General features: G+C 31.2%; 1 protein-coding gene across 2 annotated transcripts in view; it reads right to left on the bottom strand.

The window, feature by feature from the left end:
* LOC145247555 (dipeptidyl peptidase 4-like) overlaps positions 1-12,954 on the bottom strand; it is a 376,657-nt gene that overhangs the window by 186,780 nt on the left and 176,923 nt on the right. For both annotated transcript variants that reach the window (XM_080109399.1, XM_080109400.1), the window contains exon 2: positions 11,980-12,094. In XM_080109399.1, the coding sequence (XP_079965525.1) occupies positions 11,980-12,094 (115 nt within the window). The remainder of the gene's footprint in view (positions 1-11,979; positions 12,095-12,954) is intronic.

Raw genomic sequence — 12,954 nt, 5'->3', positions numbered from 1 at the left:
ATCAAATATTTAACGAAAAATTAATTACATAACTATCAAATATTTATGAAAAATCAATGACAACACTATAAAATAATTGATGAAAAATCAATGGCTAAACTATCAAATATTTAATGAAAAATTAATTACATAATTATCAAATATTTAACGAAAAATTAATGACGAAACTATCAAATATTTAATGAAAAATTAATGACGAAACTATCAAATATTTAATAAAAAATCAATGACAAAACTATCAAATATTTAATGAAAAATCAATGACAAAACTATCAAATATTTAATGAAAAATTAATGACAAAAATATCAAATATTTAATGAAAAATCAATGACGAAACTATCAAATATTTAATGAAAAATCAATGAAAAACTCTAAAATATTTTATGAAAAATCAATGAAAAAACTATCAAATATTTACCAAAAAATCAATGACAAAACTATCAAATATTTAATGAAAAATCAATGAAAAACTATCAAATATTTAATGAAAAATCAATGAAAAAACTATCAAATATTTAATGAAAAATCAATGAAAAAACTATCAAATATTTAATGAAAAATCAATGAAAAAACTATCAAATATTTAATGAAAAATCAATGACAACACTATCAAATATTTAATGAAAAATCAATTACACAACTATCAAATATTTATGAAAAATTAATGACAAAACTATCAAATATTTAATGAAAAATCAATGACAAAACTATCAAATATTTAATGAAAAATCAAATATAAAACTATGAAATATTGAAAATCAATGACAAAACTACCAAGTATTTAATGAAAAATCAATGACGAAACTATCAAATATTTAATGAAAAATTAATGACAAAACTATCACATATTTAATGAAAAATCAATGACAACACTATCAAATATTTAATGAAAAATCAATGACGAAACTATCAAATATTTAATGAAAAATCAATGACGAAACTATCAAATATTTAATGAAAAATCAATGACAACACTATCAAATATTTAATGAAAAATCAATGACAGAACTATTAAATATTTAACGGAAAATTAATGACAACACTATCAAATATTTAATGAAATATCAATGACGAAACTATCAAATAATTGATGAAAAATCAATGACAAAACTATCAAATATTTAACGAAAAATTAATGACGAAACTATCAAATATTTAATGAAAAATCAATAATAAAACTATCAAATAATTGATGAAAAATAAATGGCAAAACTATCAAATATTTAACGAAAAATAAATTACATAACTATCAAATATTTATGAAAAATCAATGACGAAACTATCAAATAATTGATGAAAAATCAATGCCAAAAATATCAAATATTTAACGAAAAATTAATGACAAAACTATCAAATATTTAATGAAAAATTAATGACGAAACTATCAAATATTTAATGAAAAATCAATGACAACACTATCAAATATTTAATGAAAAATCAATGACAACACTATCAAATATTTAATGAAAAATCAAAAATAAAACTATCAAATAATTGATGAAAAATCAATGGCAAAACTATCAAATATTTAACGAAAAATTAATTACATAACTATCAAATATTTATGAAAAATCAATGACGAAACTATCAAATAATTGATGAAAAATCAATGCCAAAAATATCAAATATTTAACGAAAAATTAATGACAAAACTATCAAATATTTAATGAAAAATTAATGACGAAACTATCAAATATTTAATGAAAAATCAATGACAACACTATCAAATATTTAATGAAAAATCAATGACAACACTATCAAATATTTAATGAGAAATCAAAAATAAAACTATCAAATAATTGATGAAAAATCAATGGCAAAACTATCAAATATTTAACGAAAAATTAATTACATAACTATCAAATATTTATGAAAAATCAATGACGAAACTATCAAATAATTGATGAAAAATCAATGCCAAAAATATCAAATATTTAACGAAAAATTAATGACAAAACTATCAAATATTTAATGAAAAATTAATGACGAAACTATCAAATATTTAATGAAAAATTAATGGCAAAACTATCAAATATTTAATGAAAAATCAATGACAACACTATCAAATATTTAATGAAAAATCAAAAATAAAACTATCAAATAATTGATGAAAAATCAATGGCAAAACTATCAAATATTTAACGAAAAATTAATTACATAACTATCAAATATTTATGAAAAATCAATGACAAAACTATCAAATATTTAATGAAAACTCAATTACAAAACTATCAAATATTTAATGAAAAATTAATGACAAAACTATCGAATATTTAATGAAAAATCAATGACGAAACTATCAAATATTTAATGAAAAATCAATGACAAAACTATCAAATATTTAATGAAAAATCAATGAAAAAACTATCAAATATTTAATGAAAAATCAATGACAAAACTAGCAAATATTTAATGAAAAATCCATGACAAAACCATCAAATATTTAATGAAAAATCAATGACAACACTATCAAATATTTAATGAAAAATCAATTACACAACTATCAAATATTTATGAAAAATCAATGACAAAACTATCAAATATTTAATGAAAAATCAATGACAAAACTATCAAATATTTAATGAAAACTCAATGACAAAACTATCAAATATTGAAAATCAATGACAAAACTATCACGTATTTAATGAAAAATCAATTACACAACTATCAAATATTTATGAAAAATTAATGACAAAACTATCAAATAATTAATGAAAATTCAATGACGCAACCATCAAATATTTAATGAAAAATCAATGACAAAACTATCAAATATTTAACGAAAAATTAATGACAACACTATCAAATATTTAATGAAAAATCAATGACGAAACTATCAAATATTTAATGAAAAATCAATGACAAAACTATCAAATATTTTATGAAAAATTAATGACAAAACTATCAAATATTTAATGAAAAATCAATGACAAAACTATCAAATATTTAATGAAAAATCAATGACAAAACTATCAAATATTTAATGAAAAATCAATTACCAAACTATCAAATATTCAAAATCAATGACAAAACTATCAAATATTTAATGAAAAATCAATGGCAAAACCATCAAATATCTCCAGTTTAAAAATGGCAAGTTCTTTAGAAGAGTGTGAATGGATGACGCAATAAACATAATTTTCAAAATTGTATCCAATCACACTAATACACACCAAATTCATTTTGTTTAAACACAGTTTTCAATATTTCAAGTTACCATTCAAAAAGTATTGCATTTCTGTCGTAAATTTTTGTGATCAGGGCACCATTTGCAAGACGATAAATGGGATTCACAAAATTCTTGTAGAGTTTAATTGGAATAGGTTTTTTTTTACATTTTCATGCAAACAAGGCATATTGCCACCTTGATGCAGGGGGGGGGGCTACTATAAGGGACCTAATTTGCAGGGGTACTATGTATGGAGTTTAGCAGCAAGATGTCTGTTCACATTACATTTGAACTTTTGCATGTCAGTACAGTTAGGAAAGCAGGAAACCGGAAGAGAATTCCAAAGTCTTGCAGTTCTGGGGAAGAAGCTATTAGAGTAAAAGGCTTTCTTATATCTAAGGATCTCAACTGTGTAGGGGTGGGACTTCGCTGCTTGTCGAATTTGACGGGGGTATTTTGGTCGAGAGGGTACAAGGGCTTGTAGTTCGTCAGAGCATCCACCATTAAAATACTTGTAAAACAGGCAGAGGGATGCAACATTTCGTCGGTGGCTGAAGTTTAGATGACAGTTCGGGACCTATGAGGTTGGCGACTCTCTTTTGGATCTTGTTCAGGAGCGAGAGACTAGTAGCAGATGCACCAGCCCAAATGTGACAGCAGTACTCCATACATGGCGAATGGTGGTTTTGTAGAGGTACAGGATACTTTCAGGCGTAAGTAATTTTCTAGCACGATAGAGAGAGCCCACCTTCTTTGCAGCAGCCTTAGCAATGATCTCAATGTATCTATTCCAACTCATGTTTCTTGTGAACGTTAAACCAAGGAGCTTGAACCAAGAGCTCTCAGGTAAAATATCTCTAGCCATAGCTATTGATGGTTGGTAAGGTTTCATGTAATTACTAAAAGAAACTAGCTTTGTCTTAGCAGCGTTGAATATTACCATCCATTTTTGACCTCATTCCACTACGGACTGAAGGTCTTCCTCTAGGGTTTCGGTCATTACCTTAGATATATGCTCATTAGTTTTCCCCACTTGCCTGCTATAGAGCGTGGTGTTGCCGGCAAATATACATATCGCAGAGACAATTTTATTAGGTAAGTCATTTATGAATATTAGAAATAATAAAGGTCCAAGGATCGATCCCTAAGGTACCCCCGCATTTATATAACACTTTTTGGACGTACGCCCATTGAGGACAACCTGGATTCTTCTCTCATTTAAGAAGGATCTAATTATGCTAAGAATTCGTCCAGTAATACCATAGTGAACAGAACAAAACAAACTTGACTAAGGAAAACGACCTTTTCTTGTTGACAGTAAATACGAATAATCGGAATATTTCAAAAATGATGATTCATGCCATTTTATCTTTCAACCCAAAACGATTTTTTTAAGTAACCAGTTGTAACTCGATGTTTGCATATCTATGAGTGTGCAAAAAAATTATTTTTCACATTTAAAAGCCTTATGCCCGACCTTCCTTGTCCTTTTGAGGAGACAAGCAGGGTTGCAACTAGTGTTATCAGAACATGGCAAATTCAGAGCGTGTCATCAATCAGATTTAGCTGGACCTGACAAATGTTTATATTATCAACTTAAAGACAACGATTGTCTAAAGGTCAAAAGTTATGAACTCGGTGAACTTGTCATCTGAGGCTTGCGAAATAACAGTATCTGTGTTGAAGTCAGGCATAAGCAGTTAAAATCGGAACTGGGCAGTTGGAACTTGAACTCTGTTCGAGTCGGTTACAAAAGTTGGAATCTGATCTTGATGAATATGAAAAAAAAAACTTGAAATTTACGTGTTCATAAAGCATTGCTTTCTGATCAAAAAACATACTTTTCAAGCAAAGTGATGGCTTGATAAGTGTTATTTGGCCTCTGTTCTGTCAAATAGAAACATGCAGTAATAAAATAAAAGAAGAAAAAATTTGCAACTGCCATTTATGATACTATCGACTTCCCCATGCCTAAGTTTTAAAAAAATAAAAAGAAAGGAAAAATATAAAAGAAAAGAAAAAAGTATGTTTATCAGCAGAACAAAAGTTTTGGAAGTTGTTCACGAAGGAATGCAAAATAAAATCAAAATAGGATTGTTAAAAAGATAGATATACATTTAAAGTTAGTTTATGGGCAGTTTTAGGCGTGGCAATGAGTTGAGCACAATTTACTGACGGTCTTGAGTTCACGACAGTTGATGACAATTGAGGATAGTATCAAGTTTGGATCAGTTGGTGGCTCGGAGGTTCCCTTGAGAGAGATCAAAGAAATTCAAGTTGAAGCCGAGCTAGAGTAGGCTGAGAAGAGAATCGCTGGGGACTGATGCGACCAGATATCCAGTGATGCATAACATTTAGGGGTCCTCTTTCTACAACAAGTGACGGTTTCACACACACACACACACACACACACCTGATTTACATCAAGTCTTGTGCTGTTTCAGGTCACAAAATAGACACATTTTTAAAATATTTTTTTTTATAATTTTTACATAAATATTCTACCATTAAGTGGAAAACAATATACAAATATTGAATATGGAATAGATTTATTTATGCGTGGCAGTAATGGGAACAAAGGATCCGTTAATATATTTGGGTTTACGACAGTTGAAGACTGTTTTATGTGTTGACAAAGCATTGCTTTCTGATGAAAAATATACTTTTCAAGCAAAGTGATGGCTTGCTAAGTGTTATTTGGACTCTGTTCTGTCAACTAGAAACATATGGTAATAAATTAAAAGAAAAATTTGAATATGAATGAATTCACAACTACCCATCAGTAAAAAAAGCAGTTGTTTTCAATGGAATTTTATGATACTATCGACGTCTCCCTCACTAAGTGTTAGGGAGTAAAAAATAAAGAAAAATAAGTTTATCAGCAGAATAAAAGTTTTGAAAGTTGTTCACGAAGGAACACAAAATAAAGTTAAAATAGGATTGTTAATCAATCTGTGGCAGTAATAGAAACATAAGATCGGTCAATATATTTTAAAGTTAGTTTTAGGAGTTGTAATGAATTTTGTGACAATTTACAGACAGTCTTGGGTTTGTGACAGTTGAAGACGGTTTTGAGTTGAGATAACTTGCGAATTTGAAGGCAGGTTGCTGCTTGGACAATATCAGAAAAGCTCTAAGAGGCTGGGATGAGGAGATGGATTGATCAACCGACTGACGAACATGGTGTCGACAGAAAGATTAAGATGCAGACATTAGCATGTCAAGTGTTGATGGTGTCACACACATACCTAGATATTTGCAGAATTTGTGTTTTTTTCATATTATTTGGATTCATTGGACTACTGTTCACATCTTGAGTGTGATTTTCACGTTTTGGTCGCTGTAACCCCGACCTCCATTGGGTGTGTCTTGTCAAACTTAGGAATTTGGAAATTCAGAAACCTCATTTGTGTTTTTTGTTTTATTTTATTTTTATGAACCACTATGTACCCCTCGGTAGCCACCAATGTGAGAGACAATAACACGGCCAGAAGAGAAGATGAAGGAGAAGAAGACCAAGGAAATAATGTTGAGATCAGTGTTTATTTTCTAGCATGTGGTCTCACAATTTATTTCTATATTTGTTTTTGAAACAAAAAAATTTGTAACACTTAACAGCAATTCTTGAAAGTTTCCTGTATATCAAGAGGTCACGAGCAAGTAAAATCGAACACTTAAGTACAATAAAATTTTACACGCATAAGAAAACAAAAATACCTGTAAAATCCATTCCACTTAAACTCAGGTTACTTTTGGTTAAGAATTAAATCAAATTGTAAAAATGTCAAGGTACCGAGTATTGAACGGATGCCCTAAAAAGAAATCAATAACTGGTACACTTAGAGCATTTTAATCAATTCTTTTCTTTAAAAGACTTGATGGCATCGAGAAAACCATTTTTTTTTAATAAAAGTCTGGTCGTTTTTATCTGTGAAAGAGAACAAAAAGAATCCTACGAAACAAATTATTTGAATTATTTAAAGTATTATTCTCATCTTACGAGATTCCTTCAATAAGTTTCCAGACATTTTTGTACAGGCATTTAAATTTGTTGTAGACTCTTAAAAATTCAGTATTTCATTGCTATATCACATGAGATGACTGACTAATTTTTATGATTTCAGGTTCAAATGAACAGCTACAGCAGGAATTGGAATGCATCCTACTAAAACCTGATTGTCACAGCTTGTGAATTTCAAAAATGCAATTTGGACAGGAAGACAGTTTAGAAGAACGATATGCAATAAAATTCTGTTTTAAACTTGGAAAAAATGTCATAGAAATGTACGGAATGTCTCAAACTGCTTTTGGACCATCTTGCATGAATTAAGCATCAGTACCATTTTGTGTGTATTGAAACAATAAGTGCACAGTTTGATGTCAGTGTGAGAACTGTACACACAATTATTTGTGAGGAACTGAAAATGCAGAAGATTTGCACGACAATGCACCAGTTCACATCCTCATCCTAATCATAGACTATTTTGAGAAAGATGGGCATCAAACAGTTCCTCACCCTCCCTATACTCCAGACCTTGCTCCCTGTGACTTTTGGTTATTCTCTAAGCTTAAGGAAAACCTTAGAAGCTGTCGTTATGAGACGAGGTGATGAAAGAGGTTGTGATGAGGGTCATTGACACGCTCACACAAGAGGACTTCCATGAAGCTTTTTAGAAGTTGTTGGAACGGTACAACAAGTGCATGGCAGCCGGAGGAGATTACTTCGAAGAGGATTAGAGTTTCATGCGTGTACTATCAATAAAAGTACTCATACAAAAAAAAGTTTTATTGAAGACTTTTGAAATTAATATGGAATAACTATTACTACCATTTCTGTGGGACTTGTTTAATGCATTTCACCTCCCATTGAAAGTAGATGATTATGAGAAATGCAAATTACCATGTGTGTATATCCCTGTTCAGGAAGAACATCAGGATAAGGATAGATATTCATTTTTGTACAATATTCTCTGGGAGATCACTGATATCAAAAACAAACAGAGTTGGGCCGAAAATAGAAATGCGAGGAACACCAGCATTTATAGGACAAAGGAATGAAGAGTTACTTGCATGCTTGAATCAGAAACAAACGACCTAATAATGTTAAGAACTTTACTGTTGTGGATGCACCCCTACTGCCTGGAATAATGAACTATTCCGTGAGGTCACTTCTGTCCATGACGTCACTTCTAGGTAATGGGAACCGGTTGACAAAGGGAGTCAGAAACGGATACGCGGAAAGTATAGTCGTCATTAACTAGTCCCACAGTTGAGCAAAGATATTGCTTAATTTACCTTTTTTCATGTATTTTTGTTAATACATATTTATTCAACTGTTAATGTGTTTTTCCTCGTCAATTATTCAAATACTAGCATCAAAACAAAAACCATAACCCCAAAGTTTATGTAGAAGACCAGAATGCCACACTCTGTCATATGCCTTCGAAATGTTGAGGGCAATGGCCCAACCCACTTTTGAATTATCCATAAACTGCCAGATCCACTCAGCTACAACCGTTAAAAGACTAGCAGTTGAATAAAAACCATGAAAGCCATACTGCACATCACAGCAAAAATCCTTGGTCCATCAGCCACAACTGGATAAAGGTCCTAAGTAATTTGCAATTGTATTTTTTGGTCACTACATTGAGAATTAAGCCTTTAAGAGAATATCACTTTCACAATTGATTTTTCCAAATACTCTAACCACTGTGCCACGGTCTTTGCATCATGGCTGATGGGACGAGAGCATGCTACCCCTGTGAAGTAAATAAAGGGTTCCATTCGAAATTCCGTCCAAATTCCATTCGACAGAAACATTTCCGGGTTCGATAAGATACACCTGAAGAAGGTCAGGTTACATCGAAACGCTGTGAAAATGAGACTCAAGATGAGAACAGTAGTCCGATGAATCCAAATAATATGAATAACCAATTTTCATCTAAAAAATTCGGAAACATAAAAAAAAAAAAAAGAGTTAAACTAAATGAGAAACAAAGAAAACAAAGCGTAAGGTTATTGTGCGTGAATTTCATTTTTTTCATCGTACAAAAATAATGAAATTGCGAGACGAAAATCGTGTTTACATAATTGGAGCTTTAAAATAACATTCCCATGTAGTAAGCATTTTGAACGTGAAAACATACTCGTGTTTAATAAATCTAGCAAAAATCAACTAATGGTCAAATCTTCGTGGATAATGAGTCAATTTCTTGGAAGTGCCATCTAAAGCCAGGTTCTTCCATCTTTTTGTTTTCGGTTCCTACAAATAAGGTGTTTATGAGTGGCATCATTATTATGGACAGTGTTACGACCCAAAGGAATTAAAACGAGGAAGATGAGGGGGAGAAGATTTTAATGAATGAGAATTCTTATTCCTCATATGATTTATTTTAAAGGTGATACAAAACAACATCTCGACCTGATAAAAATGTCAGCAAGAATTGAAATGAAATCCAAAGAGTAAAAAACATGTAACAAAACTTTATGAATAATAGAGTTTGTGTTTTGAAAGATTTGAACAAAGTCATTTAAATATTAAATAACGTTGTATTCTTTGTATTGTGAACTGCATAGATGTAAATAATATATAAATGTAGTTTGCTTAAAGCTTTGTGGGTCATGTATTTAAGGAAGTGTTAGAAGGTGATCACAATGCAAGGAATGGAATGTTGTTGATATTGAAGAATGAAGACAAAAACAAGTGATACTATATATATCTTCCCCTCCATATATATATATATTATATATATATATATATATATATATATATTCTCCTAGAAGAGATGTTGAGAGTTTGTCTCTGCTTTATCGTCATTTTCACGGCAAGTGCTCGACTGAGCTCCAATCTATGGTCCCTTTCACCAAACTTTCACAAGAAACACCTGTCTAGCAGAAAACACTATCAATAATTTCCCCCACTCTTTATCTGTGCCTAAACCTAAACGTAGATTGCAAGAACAAAGCTTCTTTCTTAAAACTGCACGCCTATGGAATTGTCTTCCGTTTTCCTGCTTTCCAGCTAACTACAATATGGTTGTCTTCAAGTCTAATGTAAACAAGTTTTTGATGAGCCGTTCCATATAAGTTAACAAATTTACCGAATTTCCATTACTAACGATTACTTTAGTGTCCAATTGTCTACTGTACACGCTTTAACCCTTATCCTCGAGTGGCCTCTTGGCCTTAATAAGTGATGACGCCCCCCCCTCTCTCTCTCTCTATATATATATATATATATATATATATACATATATATATATATATATATATATATATATAATTATTTTCACAGCCAGACAACATCACAGCTCACAAGAACCATGAAAACCAACAAACCAGAAGTCCAAGACTCGAGTTTCGCCCTCATTTGGGCTCATCAGTTAGATATATCCGAACTCAGAATTTGAAACCCGAACCTCTTGCATGTGAGGCAAGCACTCTACCAACTGAGCAAGCACTACCTCCCTGTCCCCCGTGAGTGCACAGTGAATGAGGTATAAAAAAATGACTAAGTTCAGCAATGCCCCCCCCCTCATTTAGCCCCAAAAGTCCCCAGGGGACGTCAAATCCTGGCGAAAATGAGCAAATAGTGCGGTTTTAGTAATATGGTAAAATAGTACCAAAAATGGAATGTTTTTATTAGACCTAAAAAGCCCCTGGGGCACATCACAAAGTTATCGCAAAGTATAGACAAACAAAACTATATAGAAATCAGTTAGTTTCAACTTTTCATAAAGTTTTATAAAAATTCAAGGCATCAACTTTTTTTAATATGCACAAAAGTGTCAATTTTAGCCATTTTAACCCAAAAGGCACCCCTGGGGGGGGGGGGACCGGATATTTTTTTCCTGGAAAATCCTTTTTGTTACTTTTTTACTTATAACATGTTTAATGTTTGTACAAAATTTAAAAAAAGGCGAGGGTGAATTTACAGGTCCACTCTCCTTTTGTCAGGACAGGAGGGAACCAAAAAAGAATGAAAGAATGGAAAAAAGAATAAATGCAAAAAAAGAAAAGGGAAAGGAAGAAACATACAAAACATGGTGCCCTCCATCTTGATTAGTCGACAAAACATATATGGACATGGTTGTCTGCTTTCCTTTTATTTAGAAAGCAGTTCAATCCATTTCATAACAACTAAAAACAAATTCATGTTGATGTTGGCAAAATAGAAAAAAAAAGAGTTTTATAATAGATTTTCTTTACAAAGTTTCACATTATTATAATTTAATCAACAACCAAATATACATTTATCGATTTTATTATTAATTATCCCGCAGTCTCAATTGTCAATTGATTGTTGCTAAAAATGGCCACACAGAAATGAACAATCCAAGCTAAGCTGCGCTGCGATTCGAGCTTGAATAAGATTAGATTGTTAGAGAAATGAAAGTAAAACCTGTTATTGAGGTTGTTGTTTTTTGTTGTTTTCTTTTTTCTTTTCTTTTTTTTCTTTTTTTCTTATTTTTTTCTTATTTTTCTTCTTTTTTCCCTTTTTTCTTCTTTTTTTTTCCCTAATATTTGGAATTTCAGATCATGTGACCAAATGGTGGTCATCTATTTGTTGATTTAGCGCTACAGTCACCCATATAAAAGTCACCTTCCTTTTTTCTCCCCTTTTGGTCTGACAGCTATTTTAGCAGTTTTAAGTAGAAAAAAGATAAATATCAATTTTTGGGGGTATTTGTTGTGTAGTTTTAAAGTCTTAGCTGAATATACAGACATTTGACCAGTATATAATAGATTTTAAGTTTATGGCTATAAGTAGGAAAATATAATTGAAAAAGAAAAAAAAAAGGAGACTTACTTGGAGTAGCAAGGATCATAGCTGTTACGATGAGCGCACATACTATAAGAATTACAAGAAGAGCAATTCCAATGCCCCGCCAATTTCTCTGATTTTGAGCATCTCCAACCAGCTCCTGCAAGAAAAGTAAAACAATATTTGATTAAATCATAACACCACAAAAATTTTAGTCAAGATTTTTCAGATTTAATAAATGCTAGCAGGGAGACCCGATGTTGCCTGGGATTAAATGAGGAGCAATGAATGTTCCACACCAGACTTTGTCATCAAAACAGATGAAATTGCTCATATATGCATCAAATTGAGTGACTGCCCCCCCCCCCCCGCAGTGACTTATTCCACAAAACATTCTAGCCTATGTCGCACTGTAGAAAACCTACAATTGATTTTATAAAATCATTTTTACATAATGGCTTGAATTAAAGTTTAAAATGCAAAAGTCAAGTATCATGGTTTAATTGTGCTCTAAGAAGAAACATTCATTTTGAATGCGCGCTCGTCTCATCAAAGAACTTACTGTTGATTTTATACACCGGGCTCTTCTGCTCGTGCTGCGATAAAACTTTTCAGATGCATTTGTGATGTTAGGCTTTATAAGGGTGTTAACCTTGTTCAAAATTAGACTGTTCCTTCTTTAATCGGATTTTTTGATTAACGATTTTCGATACTTATCAGAGGCATTCCGATATAAAACCTACCTAAGAACACTTCCAGACACATAAAGTACATTTGTATGAAATTTCATAAAAATCGACCTAGCCGTTTCAGAGTCCATAAGAAATAAACTCAAACACACACACAAAGTGCCTTTTATACATAAGCAGATACAATATCGCAGTTTCTTGCATAGAATACTAAAAACTTTGAATGGAAGTCACAAATAAAAAAATGGGAATGCTATTATGTACAAATACTCATTTTCAAAAAAATATTTTTATTTCACTTAGCAACAGCCGTCTACCCCAGCCACATTCT

This window comes from Euprymna scolopes, chromosome 25 (assembly GCF_053919585.1).
Source record: "Euprymna scolopes isolate OS-2025 chromosome 25, ASM5391958v1, whole genome shotgun sequence".
NCBI classification, from domain to species: domain Eukaryota; kingdom Metazoa; phylum Mollusca; class Cephalopoda; order Sepiida; family Sepiolidae; genus Euprymna; species Euprymna scolopes.
The sequence above is the reverse complement of the archived record's forward strand: the minus strand, read 5'-3'. Positions and strand labels throughout refer to the sequence as shown.